Here is a 15385-nt window from a genome sequence, read left to right as displayed (position 1 = left end):
ACTATAGGGAAAGGATAGTCTCTTCAACAAATGGTGCTGGGAAAAGTGGATGTCTATACAAAAGAAGGAAGATGAACTCTTTATCTTACACCATATCCAAAAGTTAACTCAAAATAGATTGAAAACCTAAACAGGAGTCCTGAAACTCTAGAACTAGAAGAAGACATAAAGGAAAAGCCTTATGACATTGGAATGGGCAACGATTTCTTGGATATGACATGAAAATTACAGGTAACAAGAGTAAAAATAGACAAATGGGACTACATCAAACTTAAATACTGAAGTACAACAAAGGAAAAAAAAGTAATCAGACTGATGGAAACAAATTAGAATGGTTGCCAGGGTTGGAAGGAGGGGAAATAAGTTGTTGTTCAATGGGTATAGAGTCGCAGTCATACAAGATGAAAAAGTTCTAGAGATCTATTGTACAACAGTATGCATGTGGTGAAAAATACTATAATGTACTCTTAAAAATTAAGGTCAATTTGTTATGTGGTTTTTGTTTTCGTTGTTATATGTTTTTTAATACATAAAAAAAAAAAAAAAAAACCCTAAAAAGAAACATAACTCAAGAGGCACAGCTTGCATTAGAAGAACTTGGTAAGAACATATTTTTGCCATATGTGCTGCCTACCTCTCTCTATACATGATTCTGGTCTGTTTGAACATGGAGTTGGGAGTCCTGAACCCTGCACTGATTATCTGGCTTTGGGCAAATCACTTTCTTTCTCATAGTCTTGAATTTGTCATTCCTGAATTAAGATTCTGTGTTTGAATGACAGAAAAGTAACAGTTAGTATAAACGTAACAGGTATTTCTTACCAAGTGCCTTCCTTTTTAGTGCTATATTTTTTTATTTGTTATTCTTTAGGCTTTGATAAGAATTACATGCAGTTTATTGTTCCAGCACTATAAATATATATAGTTAACCCTTGAACAGTATGTATGGGAGTTAGGGTCGCCAACCCCCCACACAGTTGAAAATCTGTATATAACTTGCTTTTTTTAAAGTAATCTCTCTACCCAACGTGGGGCTGGAACTCATGACTTCTCTCTCTCTAAAATAAATACATCTTAAAAAAAAAAAAGATTTTATTTTTAAGTAATCTCTACACCTAATGTGGGGCTCAAACTTATGACCCTGAGATCAAGAGTCGCATGCTCTACTGACAGAGCCAGCCAGGCACCCCATATATAACTTTTGACTCCTCAAAAACTTAACTAGTAACAGCCTTCCATTGATCAGAAGAGCCTTTTTTTTTTAACAGGGAGAGAGGGAGGGAACACAAGCAGGGGTAGTGGGATAGGGAGAAGCAGGCCTCCCGCTGAGCAGGGAGCCCAATATGGGGCTCGATCCCAGGACCCTGGGATCATGACCTGAGCCAAAGGCAGACACTTAACAACTGAGCCACCCAGGTGCCCCGATCAGCAGAAGCCTTACCAATAACATAAACAGTTGATAGACACATGTTTTGTACATTACATGTATTATATACTGTATTCTTAGAATAAATCAAACTAGTGAAAGGAAAATGTTAAGAGAATCATAAAGAAAAGAAAATACATTTACAATACTGTACTGTATTTATCAAAAAAATCCACTTATAAATGGACCTGCACAGTTCAAACCCATCTTGTTCAAGGGTCAACTGTATCTATTTTATATATACTTGAATCCTGCCACATCATCTTACTTTTTTTTTTTTTTTAAGTAGGCTCTACAGCCAACGTGGAGTCCAACTCAGGGCTTGAACTCACAACCCTGAGATCAAGAGTCAGACACTTAACCAGCTGAACCACCCAGGCACCCCTCTATTTTTCTTAAATCAGGTTTATTAAATTATAATTTATATCAATAGGAGTCATCCTTTTAACTGTATAATTGTATGAGATCTGACAAATGCATGCAGTTATATAACCACAGTCAAGACTTAGAACAATTCCATTAGCCCCCAAAATTTATGCCCCTTTTAGTCAACCCCCTATGTCATCCCCAGCCTCTGGCAACTACTGATATATTTTCTATCCCTATAGTTTGCCTTTTCTAAAATGTCATATAAATAGAAGCATAAAAGAGATAATATTGACTCTGCTAATGTTGAAATTCCAAAACAATATGCCAAATGACTTTGTTTAAAAGCTTTCAATTTATTTGAAATATGCTGTTTATGTATCGAGGTTTACAACTGGGATCAGAACTGGAATAAATGTTGGTAGTCTGAGGGTTTTTTCCTGGTAATTAGGTTCCTCTTGTATTTCATAGATCTTGTATGCGTAATCCTATGGAAAACATTATGAAAATAGTGAAAGGAATAGGAGAGACTTTCTGCCAACACTATACTCAATCAACAGATAAACAGCCAGGATCGCACATAGGTAAGAAGACAAAACTAAAGTTGACATAGCATTGAAAATAGACAGATTGGCCCTAAAAAGTAGAAATTAATTTTTTTTCCTTCCCAGCTATTCTTAATGTATGAGATTTAAATTTATATAAAAGTTTTGTTCTTCAGTCCTTAACAGCTACATTTCATTAACACATATTTTCCCTTTTATTCCCCGCCCTAGACTTTGCTGTAAACAGACTAAAGCTTGCAGAAATTCTGTATTATAAAATATTAGAGACTGTAATGGTTCAGGAAACACGAAGACTTCATGGAATGGACATGTCAGTAAGTAAATCCACTCTCCAGCCACTGGCAAGGTCCAAAACTTCCTAAGCCTGAAAGCAGTGTGTTGAGAGGCTGCATAGTGTGTCTTGGGAATCAGCAGTTAATAGCAGACTTAGCCAGTATGATTTGCTAGTTGGCCTTATTTGTCTTTTGCACATCCAGAGCTAGCCATCTCTAGGTAGAAATGTAAAATACATGAAATTTATCTCTGGTACACCATCGGTATCCTTTCCCTTCAGGTCCTTTTTTTGTCCTTGCTGCTAATAATGAGATGCCCCTCCCCAACTGTTAACCCAACTGATAATTAAGATATTTGCCCATACCTCCCAGGGATTTTGGAGGAATAAAATGCTTGTTAAAAAATTGCTTTGTGGGGTGCCTGGGTGGCTCAGTCGGTTAAGTGTCAGACTCTTTTTTCTTTTTTTTTTAAAGATTTTAGTTATTTCTATATTTTGACAGAGAGAGACACAGCAAGAGAGGGAACACAAGCAGGGGGCGTGGGAGAGGGAGAAGCAGGCTTCCCGCTGAGCAGGGAGCCCAATGTAGGGCTCGATCCCGAGACCCTGGGACCATGACCCGAGCCGAAGGCAGACGCTTAATGACTGAGCCACCCAGGCGCCCTAAGTGTCAGACTCTTGATTTCAGCTCACATCATGATCTCAGGGTCTAAGATCGAGCCCTGCATCGGGCTCCATGCTGAGCATGGAGCCTGCTTGGGATTCTCTTTCCTCCTTCCGCCCCTCCCTGCTCTCACTCTCTCTCTCTCTCAAAAATAAAAAAATTACTTTGTTTTCTTTGAACATTGATAACTCTGGCCACTCTCTCCAATAGCTATGTAAAGGAATGTTTCTAAAAAGTCAATGCTGGGGTACCTGGCTGGCTCAGTTGGTAGAGCATGCAACTCTTGATCTCAGGGTTGTGAGTTTGAGCCCCACATTTGGTGTAGAGATTATTTAAAAAATAAAATATTTATAAATAAATAAATAGTCAAAGCTGTTGGGGTGCCTGGCTGGCTCAGTTGGTAGAGCATGTGACTCTTAATCTTGGGTTCATGAGTTCAAGCCTGCTGGGTGTAGAGCTTACTATAAATAAGTAAGTAAATACATGCATACATGTATACATACATACAGTTTATTTATTTATTTATTTATTTTTTTATTTGACAGAGAGAGAATGAGAGAGCACATGAGAGGGGGGAGGGTCAGAGGGAGAAGCAGACTCCCCGCCAAGCAGGGAGCCTGATGCGGGACTCCATCCAGGGACTCCAGGATCATGACCTGAGCCGAAGGCAGTCGCTTAACCAACTGAGCCACCCAGGCGCCCCACATACATACAGTTTATAAAAATTCAAAGCTCTTATATGATCTTTTGGTTTCCTTCTCCTCCTTGTCACTCTTGGAGTCCTCTGACTTTAAATTCCAATAGGAACAGGTTGATGTCGAGGGGTGCTTCATAACTAATGTAATAAAATTTCTCTTTGTTTTCATTCTGGAAATTTTTATCTCTCTTCTGTGTTGGTCCCCCTTTTTCCTGGATTCCATGGCTTTCTCTTTTGTGAGAATCCTAATATTTGACAAAGCATATGTTTCCATAACTTCCTGAGAAGCAGTAAATTTTCAACTTTTTATTTTGAAATAATTACAGATTCATAGAAAATTACAAAAGTAGTATAGAGAGGTCCTATGTAGTCAATTGCCCCCAGTGGCTACATTTTACATGATATAATATCAAAACCAGGAAATGAACACTGGAACAATACATGTGTCTTCCTCTTCACCATTGCATCACTTGTAGGTTAATGCACTTGCCACCAAAATCAAGATATTGAGTTGTTCTGTTATCACAATGATCTCCCCTCATGCTACCCTTTTGTAGTCACACTCATTCCACTCACACTCTATATGAGTTCAGTTCTTTTAAATTTGTTGAGGTTTATTTCATGACCCCCAGTGTGTATTCTGCTATTGTTGGGTGGAGTGTTCTGTAAATGTCAGTTCTATAGTGTTGCTTGATGGTGGTGTTGACCTCTGTATCCTTGCTGATTTTCTGTCTAGTTCTATCAAGTGTTGAGAGAATGGTATTGAAGTCTCCAAATGTAATTGTAGATTTATCTATTTCTCCTTTCTTTCTTTCTTTTTTTTTTTTTTTAAGATTTTATTCATTTGACAGAAAGACACAGCAAGAGAGGGAACACAAGCAGGGGGAGAGGGAGAGGGAGAAGCAGGCCTCCCACCGAGCAGGGAGCCTGACACAGGGCTCGATCCCAGGACCCTGGTATCATGACCTGAGCTGAAGGCAGACGCTTAACGACTGAGCCACCCAGGTGCCCCTCTTTTTTTTTTTTTTTTTAAAGATTTTATTTATTTATTTGACAGAGACACAGCGAGAGAGGGAACACAAGCAGGGGGAGTGGGAGAGGCAGGCTCCCCGCTGAGCAGGGAGCCCAACGCGGGGCTCGAGCCCAGGATCCTGGGATCATGACCCGAGCCCAAAGCAGATGCTTAACGACTGAGCCACCCAGGTGCCCCTCTTTTTTTTTTTTTTTTTAAGATTTTATTTTTAAGTAATCACTCCACCCAGTATGGGGCTCAAACTCACAACCCCAAGATCAAGAGTTGCATGCTTTACCGATGAAGCCAGCTAGGCGCCCCTCTCCTTTCAGTTCTATTAGACTTCTTAAAAATCCATAATTTTGATGCTCTGCTGTTTGATACATACACATTGAGGATTGCTATGTCTTCTTGGTAATTGATCCTTTTATCATGAGATAATGTCCTCTCTGAAACTGATAACTCTCTTTGTTCCAAAATCTATCTATTGTTTACATATAGCCACTTCTGCTTTCTTTTGATTAATGTTTGCATGGTCTGTCTTTTATTTTCAGCCTACATGTATCATTACCTTTGAGGTGAGTTTCTTGTAGGTAGCATGTAACTGAGTCACATTTTTTAATCTCTCTTAGTCTCTTTAAATCGGTAAATTTAAGGGCGCCTGGGTGGCTGGCTCAGTCGTTAAGCGTCTGCCTTCAGCTCAGGTCATGATCCCAGGGTCCTGGGATTGAGCCCCCGCATCGGGTTCTCTGCTCCGCGGGAAGCCTGTTTCTCCCTCTCCCACTCCCCTTGCTTGTATTCCCTGTCTCGCTGTGTCTCTGTCTGTCAAATAAATAAAATCTTTAAAAATAAATAAATCGGTAAATTTAGACAACTTAAATTTAATTATTGATATGTTAGGGCATAAGTCTGCCATTTTATTTCTTGTTTCTGATTGTTCTCTTTGCTTTTTGTTTTCTTTTTCCCACTTCCCTATTGATTACTTGAACATTATTTATTTATTTAGTAAGGTCTGTGCCCAATGTGGGTCTTGAACTCATGACCCTGAGATCAAGAGTCATATGCTCTACTGACTGAGCCAGCCAGGTGCCCCCACTTGAATATTTTTTTAGACTCTGTACAGATTTGTTTATTTGTTGCTGTAGGTATTACATTATATATGCATAATTTCACAGTCCACTGGTATAGACATTTTGTAGTTCAATAAAATGTGGAAGCCTCAAGTCCCTTTTTAAAAACTCTGCATAAAGGGGGCACCTGGGTGGTGCAGTCGGTTAAGTATCCACTCTTGGTTTCAGCTCAGGTTGTGATCTCAGGATCATGAGATTGAGCCCCATGTTGGGCTCTGCACTCAGCACAGAGTCTGCTTAAGACTCTCCCTCTCCCTGGGGCGCCTGGGTGGCTCAGTCGTTAAGTGTCTGCCTTCGGCTCAGGTCATTATCCCGGGGTCCTGGGATCGAGTCCCACATCGGGCTCCCTGCTCGACGGGAAGCCTGCTTCTCCCTCTCCCACTCCCCCTGCTTGTGTTCCTGCTCTCGCTGTCTCTCTCTCTGTCAAATAAATAAATAAAATCTTTAAAAAAAAAAAAAAAAGCCTCTCCCTCTGCCGCTCCCCCTGCCTCTAAAAATAAATAAATAAATCTTTAAAAACCCTGCATAAAGTCTTTAGATTCACACTTGATTGATAGTTGTCTGTGTGTAGAATTTTAGACTGACAGTTATTTTCCTTTATGATCTTGAAGGCATTGCTCCATTGATCTTCTACATTCCAGTGTTGCTAATTAGAAGTCCAATGGCATTCTAATTTTCAGTAGTGGTATGTGACCTGTTTTTATTTTCTGGAATCTTAGTATCTCCCTTTTATTTCTTATGTTCTGAAATTTACAATAAAGTTTTATTGTGGTCTTTTCATTTATGTGTTGAGCATTCCTACGGAGTTGCCCTGTTAGTCCAGAAATTTATGTCTTGCAGTTCTGGATCATTTTATTGCATTATTTCGTAGATAATGTATTGCCCACTGATTTATCTTTCTGGAGCTCTTATTATTCAGATGAGGAACTTTGTGGATTGATTCTTTTCTCTTATTTTCCATTTCTTTGTTATTTTATTCTACTTCTAAGGATATTTATTCAACTTTTTATCATCTAGTTCTAGTAAATTTTTTTATGTTAGCTGTATTTTCATTTCTAAGATACCTTTCTTGTTATGTGAGGTTAAATTTAGATTTCTTTTGAAGTTTTCTTATGTTGACTGCTTTGTCTCTGTTTCTTCTGAGTTTTTTTCTGTTTTATTTATTTATTTTTTAATTTTAAGTAGGCTCCATGCCCAGTGTGCTCCATGCCCAAGAGGGCACGAACTCACAACCCTGAAATCAAGAATCACTTGCTCTACCGACTGAGCCTGTCAAGCGCCCCTTTAAGATTTTATTTTTAAGTAATCTCTACACCTAGCATGGGGCTCAGACTTAAAACCCTAGAATCAAGAGTCGCATGCTCCGCCAATTGAGCCAGCCAGGCGCCCTTTTACTGTTTTAATCTTTGTCTTTCAGTTGGAAGATTTCCTCATATGTTAGATTGTTCTTGGATATTCACATATATTTGAATAAGGCATTAAAAATGAAACATTAATAAACCCTTAGGGTAACTGAGCAGTTTGCTTCAAAGCTTTGTATGCAGGAGTGGGAATATAAGCCCAACAGTCTCATGTGAACATGTAGTATTAGGGACCCTCAGCTGTTGGTGTCTTTTTTTTTTTTTTTAAGATTTTATTTATTTATTTGAGAGAGAGACAGATCTCATGAGCAGGGGGGAGGGGTAGAGGGAGAAGCAGACTCCCTGCTGAGTAGGGAGCCCGTTTTGAGACTCGACCCTAGACCCTGGGATCATGACCTGAGCTGAAGGCAGACGCTTAACCAACTGAGCCACCCAGGTGCCCAACTGTTGGTGTCTTTAAGGTTCTTCTGAAATATTTTGGTTTCTGTAGAGAAGTATCTGCTAATCTCTTACCTGAATGTTGGTGTTGTGGAGCAAAGCAAGGAAGGGAAACTTGGTCTCATAGTGTGCAGAGTTTCACCTAAAACCACAGTCTCTTCTATGCCTGGTGTTCTCAAGCTCCAAGTCTCCCTAGTTCAGTCTTAGAATAATTCTCCAGATCCCTGTTGGGATAGACTAGAACCCTATCATCTGACTCATTAGAGTTGGGGTTGAGTGGGGACCTGAAGAGTTCTAACTGCACAGACTTTCATATCATCCATTCACGTTAGCCTCTGCCTAATCCCTACTTTCCATTCTACCTGTGCCCTGAGTTCCTGTGTTTTTCCTAGGTTGCATGGAACAAATTCATTAATTCTAAGTGTCTCTTCAGGCCCTTGTTTGACCATACTACTTTCTACTAAGTAATTTGTCATGTATTATAGTTTGCGGTTATAGCTGACTTCTAGTTTTATCCAGGGTAGTTTCTGTTTCTTATTCTTTTTGTTGATTTGGTGTGATATTTGAAAGGATGGTGACAAACACTTTTTAAAACTGAAAATGTGGGACGCCTGGGTGGCTCAGTCGGTTAAGCGTCTGCCTTCAGCTCAGGTCATGATCCCAGGGTCCTGGGATGGAGTCTCACCTCGGGCTCCTTGCTCACCGGGGAGTCTGCTTCTTCCTCTGCCTGCTCTGCCTGTTCCCCCTGCTTGTGCGCTCTCTCTGACAAATAAATAAATAAAATCTTTAAAACTGAAAACTTATGTTAAATCTTTTTTTTTTTTTTTTTTTAAGATTTAGTTATTTAGTTTTAGAGTGTGCCCATGAGCAAGGGGGTGGTTGAGGAGGCAGGGGTAGAGGGAGAGAGAGAGAATCTCAAGCACATCCCCACTGAGCGTGGAGCCCAACTTGGGGCTTAATCTCAGGACTCTGAGATCGTGACCTGAGCCGAAGCCAAGAGTAGGATACTTAACCTACTGAGCCATCCAGGTGCCCAGCTTATGTTAAATCTTAAACTCAGTGGTGAGCAGGACTTTTATCTTCTTAGTAAACTTCTCTGAACTTTTTTAAAGTCTTAGCTGTGACAGTATAATACCTTTGATTTTAGTGTTTTGATTAACCAATCTTTATGTTGACAAAACAGTTGTCATAAAACTGGTATTTAAACAAATGGGAAAAAAAATTGAAATAATCCTAATGCTTCCTCTTGATGGGAATATTGACTATTTTATTATTTCAAAGCAGATTGTTGTTTATGCCTCATTTAAATATAAGATCTACCATTGAGCAAGATTATATTTTATAAGAAAACTATCAGTTTGAGGACTCAAATTTTTATCTTTGATAATCTAGTATAATATAATGTACAGAGATTGTTTTATCTTGTTTCCATAGTCATCTTTATAGAATGGCAAAAGCTGAGATTGCTGAGAAATATTAAACTGTGGTTTTTCTGTTCTCCGAGGTTCTTTTAGAGCAGGATATATTTCATCGTTCCTTGATGGCCTGTTGTTTGGAAATTGTGCTCTTTGCCTATAGCTCACCTCGTACTTTCCCCTGGATTATTGAAGTTCTCAATTTACGACCATTTTATTTTTATAAGGTGAGATGAGAGCTACAATAACATTTAATGTTACCTAGTGTCCTAATTTAAGACTGATGCCACCGTTATACTTACTGGCATGATTTAGTTAATATTTTGTCATCTGTGCTACATTCAAAGTATTGATAGAAAAGTTGGTTTGAAGAGTTAAATTTTTTACCTAAAATATGCCTAAAGTTACGGAAAATGCAGATAATTGGAAAGCTTATCCATCTGAATTGCTGAGTAGGGTTTAAATATTACTTTAATGACTTAAGGAAAATTGCTTCTGTATATATACTTCAATGTTGATATGTGTTTTCAGATTTTCTCTTAGGAAGTAAAGGTAATTTTATTCAAGGACAATGGTTTTGGCCTTATCTGATAACAATTCATTTTTATTTGTAACATCCTTTTTTCATTCAAGAAGTTAAACGCCTTTGTTATTTAAGCACATAAATAATGTATTCTCCTTGAAGAAAAACTGGAAATACATATAAACGTAAATATTAAAACCATATATTATAATCCTAAGTATAAATAATAATCACTTAATACTTTTGTGTATATACTTACAGACTTTGTTCTAGGATTTACTCTTATTAAAATGGAATTATTTAATATAAGCAAAATTCCTTTTAAGTACGTTATTCATTCTGTTCTTTTGAGCTATTGGGAAAAATAGTCTGAGAAGGAGCAGTAAATTCAAAATAGCACTAAACTTGGAACCCAAGACCTGAGTTCTTCTGCTGTTGGGCTGTTGACCAGTTTCCACCTATCATTGCCTCATTTTTCCATGTATACAAAAAAAACATAAAAAGTAGAAATGTATGTGAAAGCATTTTGAAGATCTTAAAAACTCCTTTATAAATTAAAATATATTAATAAGCCACTGAGTCACAGTTCAACAATATCATTGGTTCTGTGTCATCATAAGACCAAAGCTAGTCATACATGCAAGCCCGGTATAGAAATGACTATTTGAGACTACATTACCTTTGCAATTTTTTCTTTACCAGGTTATTGAGGTGGTGATCCGCTCAGAGGAGGGACTTTCCAGGGATATGGTGAAACACCTGAACAGCATCGAAGAACAGATTTTAGAGAGTTTAGCATGGAGTCACGATTCTGCATTGTGGGAGGCTCTCCAGGCTTCAGCAAACAAAGTTCCTACCTGTGAGGAAGTGAGTCACGGCAAGGGTGATAATCATTTAAAAAATAACAGCTGTAGGGGCGCCTGGGTGGCTCATTCGTTGAGCGTCATTTGTCTGCCTTTGGCTCGGGTCATGATCCCAGGGTCCTGGGATCGAGCCCCACGTCAGGCTCCCTGCTTCATGGGAAGTCTGCTTCTCCCTCTCCCACTCCCCCTGCTTGTGTTCCCTCTCTCGCTGTGTCTCTCTCTGTCAAATAAATAAATAAAATCTTTAAAAAATAAAAATAACAGCTGTATTGAGATATAAAACATATACCACACAATTCATCCATTTAAAGTATACAATTTAGGGGCACCTGGCTGGCATAGTCAGTAGAGCATGCAACTCTTGATCTTGAGGTAGTGAGTTTGAGCCCCACACTGGGTGTGGACACTATTTAAAAATCAAAATGAAATAAAAAACCCAAACAAGGGGTGCCTGGGTGGCTCATCAGTTAAGCGTCCGACTCTTGATTTCAGCTTAAGTCATGATCTCAGGGTCGTGCTCAGGAATCTGCTTGAGATTCTCTCCCTCTCCCCCCATTTGCATGCACTCTCTCTCTCTCAAATAAATAAATAATTTTTAAAAAATACAATTTAGTGTTTAGTAGATTCATATATAGGTGCAGCCATCACCTCAACAAGTAACTGTACCCTTTAGCTGTCACTTCCTTACCCCCCTTCTTCTCCCTAGCCCTAACCAACCAGTAATCTACTTTCGGTCTTTATTGATTTGTCTATTCTGGACATTACGTATTTGTGGAATCATATGATATGTGGTCCTTTGTGACTGGCTTCTTTCACTTAGCATAATGTTTTCAAGATTCATCCATGTTATAGGGTATATTAGCACTTCATTGTTTTCGTGGCTTAATAATATTCCATTGCATAGATAATATCATTTTGTTCCTCCATTTATTAATTGATAGACATTTGGGTTGTTTCAGCCTTTTACTTCTGTGATAGTGCTGCTGTGAACATTCAGGCACAAGTTTTGTGTGGACCTACATTCTCATTTTTCTTGGGTATCTATCTAGGAAGGGAATTGCTGGGTCATGGAGTAACTTTGTTTAACTCCAGTTTGGGGGAACTGTCAGACTCTTCTCAAAGTGGCTGAACCATTTAACATTCTCACCATCAGTGTATGAAGATTCCATCTTCTCTAACACTTAACCTTCCCTCCCCACAACACTTATCTTTTTTATTCTAGCCATTAGTGGGCATGAAGTAATATCTCGTGGTTTCTATTTGCATTTCCCTGATGGCTAATGATGTTCGGTCTTTTCATGTGCTTATTGGCCATTTATATATTTTCTTTGGAGTAATATCCATTCAAATCTATTGCCCATTTTTTAATTGGGTTTTTTTAATCATTAAATTATAGGAGTCCTTTATATATTGTAGATACAACTCCCTTATCTGATATGATTTGCAAAACTTTCCTTGGTTGTCTCTTTTACTTTTTTTTTTTTTAAGATTTTATTTTTAAGTAATCGCTACATCCAACATGGGGCTCAAACTTACAACCCTGAGATCAAGAGCCACATGCTCCATCAACTGAGCCAGCTAAGCACGCCCTTGATAAAGTCTTTTGGAACACAGAGCTTTTAATTTTGATGCTGTCCTGTTTATTTTTTTCTTTTATATTGTTGGTGCTTTTGAAGTCATATCTAAGAAGCCCATTAATTTTATCAGGTTTTTCAAATGTCTATGTAAAAAATTAAACATTTTTCATTAGTAGTAGTTAAAATTGAAAAAATCAGAAGTTTGTACCTAATACAAGTGACACATTTCAGTTTAGTATCAGGTGAGAAATGGAGTTTTTTCCCCTTTACCTCTGTGTTGCTCTTTTGTAACTCCTGTCTTTTCATCCTTATTTGCTTTTCTTTGTCTCTTTATACTTCATGAAACCTGATAAATTTTTCTCTAATTCCAAATTACTGGAGGGACTATCCAAGACCAGAAAGAACTAAAAAAGATGATTTCTTGAAAATCTTGAAATCTCTCTTCCATGTATTTTGGACTTTTGCAGCAAACTGGGCAGTCTTTCATATTCATCAATATTTCCATTGTAGAATCCCTTGGGAAAGTGAAAAAAAGCTCTGAACTTGAAGAAAGAGGATTTGGGTTGAAGCTCTTGCTCTGTTACTTAATAGTAGTGTGTCCTTGAGCAGATTTCATATTTTGAGCCTCTATTTTCTCATCCTTAAGTGGAAATAGTGCCTACCTAATTAGTTTGCTTTTAGAAGTAGTCGATAAACTTAAGTAGATAAATTATAAGATTAAGTGAGATATATTTAACAATATTAACTATTGAGCACTTTATGCAAGTTCTATTTTGTGAAAAAGAAGAGAAATAAAACATTTAAAGTACTTAAAGACTTTTTTCTCAGGGCACCTAGGTGGCTCAGTCGGTTAAGCGTCTACCTTCAGCTCAGGTCATGATCCCAGGGTCCTGGGATCTAGCCCTGCGTCGGGCTCCCTGCTCAGCAGGGAGTCTGTTTCTCCCTCTCCCTCTGCCTGCCGCTCCCCCTGCTTGTGCTCTCTCTCTCTGTGTCAAATACATAAAATCTTTTAAAAAAAAAGAAAAAAAAGACTTTTTTCTCATTTTCCTGTTATAGGTTTTCATTAGTGGGTCTATCTATATGTAAAGCAAAAGATTTTTGTTTTTTACAGGTTATATTCCCAAATAACTTTGAAACAGGAAATGGGGGAAATGTACAGGGACATCTTCCCATGATGCCAATGTCTCCTCTAATGCATCCAAGGGTCAAAGAAGTTCGGACTGACAGTGGGAGTCTTCGAAGGGGTAGGTTCAACATGGGGAAAACAATGAACGAAATGACAAAGATAATTTTCTTGAAGAAAATACCAAGTATTGATAATATATTATTATGAAATTAATTTCTTCATCAGAATTTAAAAGGGGACTTATAAAAAATAATAAAAATTAAAGGGGCACCTGGGTGACTCAGTCAATTGAGTGGCCGACTCTTGGTTTTGGCTCAGGTCATGATCTTGGGGTCCTAGGATTGAGCCCCTCATTGGGCTCCACGCTCCGCACAGAGTCTGCTTGTCCCTCTCCCTCTGCTCCTCCCCCCACTCATGCTCTCATGCTCTCACTCTCTCGCTCAAATAAATAAATAAAATCTTTAAAAAAAGAATTTTTTTTTTTTTAATAAAAAAAGGGACTTCTGCCAACACCCTTGTATGGCCCATGGTATAGTTTCTCATATCAAAGTAATAAGATTTTCTTTTTTTAAAAAGATTTTATTTATTTATTTGACAGAGAGAGACAGAGAGGGAACACAAGCCAGGGGGAGTGGGAGAGGGAGAAGCAGGCTTCCTGTGGAGTGGGGAGCCCGATGTAGGGCTTGATCCCAGGACCCCGGGATCAAGACCTGAGCCGAAGGCAGACACTTAACAACTGAGCCACCCGGGCGCCCCTAAATTTATTAGTTGTTCACTGTAGCTTTTCCACTACTGTGCTAGGAAAAGATAATTTGAAGGGGTTTGCAGGTAATTTCATGGCTATAATGTGAATCCTGTATTAAAATGTCAGCTTCGAACATTCCTAGTCAGATTCAAGGGCTGCCTTGGATTTCTTGTATGTAAGAGATCTAGGTAGGCTCCTGTTGAGGGATAATGGGAGCTACAATAGAACTTTATACTTTCTACTAAGGTTGGGAAATCAGAGCTGCTTTCATAAGCCCCAGAATTATGGAGAGATTTTTATTAAACCATGACTATTTCTCCACTCACCTCATTAAGACAGCTGTCAAATCATTGTCAGAAGTAATCTTTATAACTTGGAAGCATGTTTTGTAAATAGATTATATGGCTAATTATCTAATGAGTGTAAAAATAGTGAAATGCTTTTACTTTATTTTTTTTAAAGATTGTATTTATTTGACAGAGAGAGACACAGTGAGAGAGGGAACACAAGCAGGGGCAGTGGGAGAGGGAGAAGCAGGCTTCCCGCGGAGCAGGGAGCCCCACGCGGGGCTAGATCCCAGGACTCTGGGATCATGACCCGAGCCGAAGGCAGACGCTTAACGACTGAGCCACCCAGGCGCCCCGCTTTATTTTTTTATTTTTTATTTTTTTATTTTTTTTTAAGATTTTATTTATTTGAGAGAGAGAGAATGAGAGAGAGCACATCAGAGGGGGGAGGGTCAGAGGGAGAAGCAGACTCCCTGCTGAGCAGGGAGCCCGATGCGGGACTCGATCCAGGGACTCCAGGATCATGACCCGAGCCGAAGGCAGTTGCCTAACCCAACTGAGCCACCCAGGCGCCCCACTTTATTTTTTTTTAACATTTATTTACTTAAGTCCCAATGTGGGGCTCGAACTCAAGACCATGAGATCAAGAGTCCCATGCACCATCGACTGAGCCAGCCAGGTGCCCTTAAATGCTTTCACTTTAAAAGCGTAGTATACATGGAACACCTGGGTGGCTCAGTTGGTTAAGCATCTGCCTTCAGCTCAGATCATGATCTGAGGGTCCTAGGATTAAGTCCTGCATTGGGCTCCTTGCTTAGCAAGAAGCTTACTTCTCCCTCTGCCTGCTGCTCCCCCTGCTTGTGCTCTCTTTCTCTCTGGCATATAAATAAATAAAATCTTAAAGAAAAAAAAGGGGGG

The 15385-nt window shown here is 38.9% G+C and overlaps 1 protein-coding gene across 4 annotated transcripts in view; it reads left to right on the top strand.

Annotated features, from left to right (window-relative positions):
* RBL1 (RB transcriptional corepressor like 1) overlaps positions 1–15385 on the top strand; it is a 59726-nt gene that overhangs the window by 21577 nt on the left and 22764 nt on the right. For all 4 annotated transcript variants that reach the window (XM_045885733.3, XM_054510089.2, XM_064573140.1 and 1 more), the window contains exons 10-14: positions 2264–2376; positions 2569–2672; positions 9436–9573; positions 10572–10736; positions 13421–13553. In XM_045885733.3, coding sequence (XP_045741689.1) covers positions 2264–2376; positions 2569–2672; positions 9436–9573; positions 10572–10736; positions 13421–13553 — 653 coding nt within the window. The remainder of the gene's footprint in view (positions 1–2263; positions 2377–2568; positions 2673–9435; positions 9574–10571; positions 10737–13420; positions 13554–15385) is intronic.

This window comes from Mirounga angustirostris, unplaced genomic scaffold (assembly GCF_029215605.1).
Source record: "Mirounga angustirostris isolate CCGP_5_RB_7025 unplaced genomic scaffold, mMirAng1.0.hap1 SCAF_10, whole genome shotgun sequence".
Lineage (NCBI taxonomy): Eukaryota > Metazoa > Chordata > Mammalia > Carnivora > Phocidae > Mirounga > Mirounga angustirostris.
The sequence above is the reverse complement of the archived record's forward strand: the minus strand, read 5'-3'. Positions and strand labels throughout refer to the sequence as shown.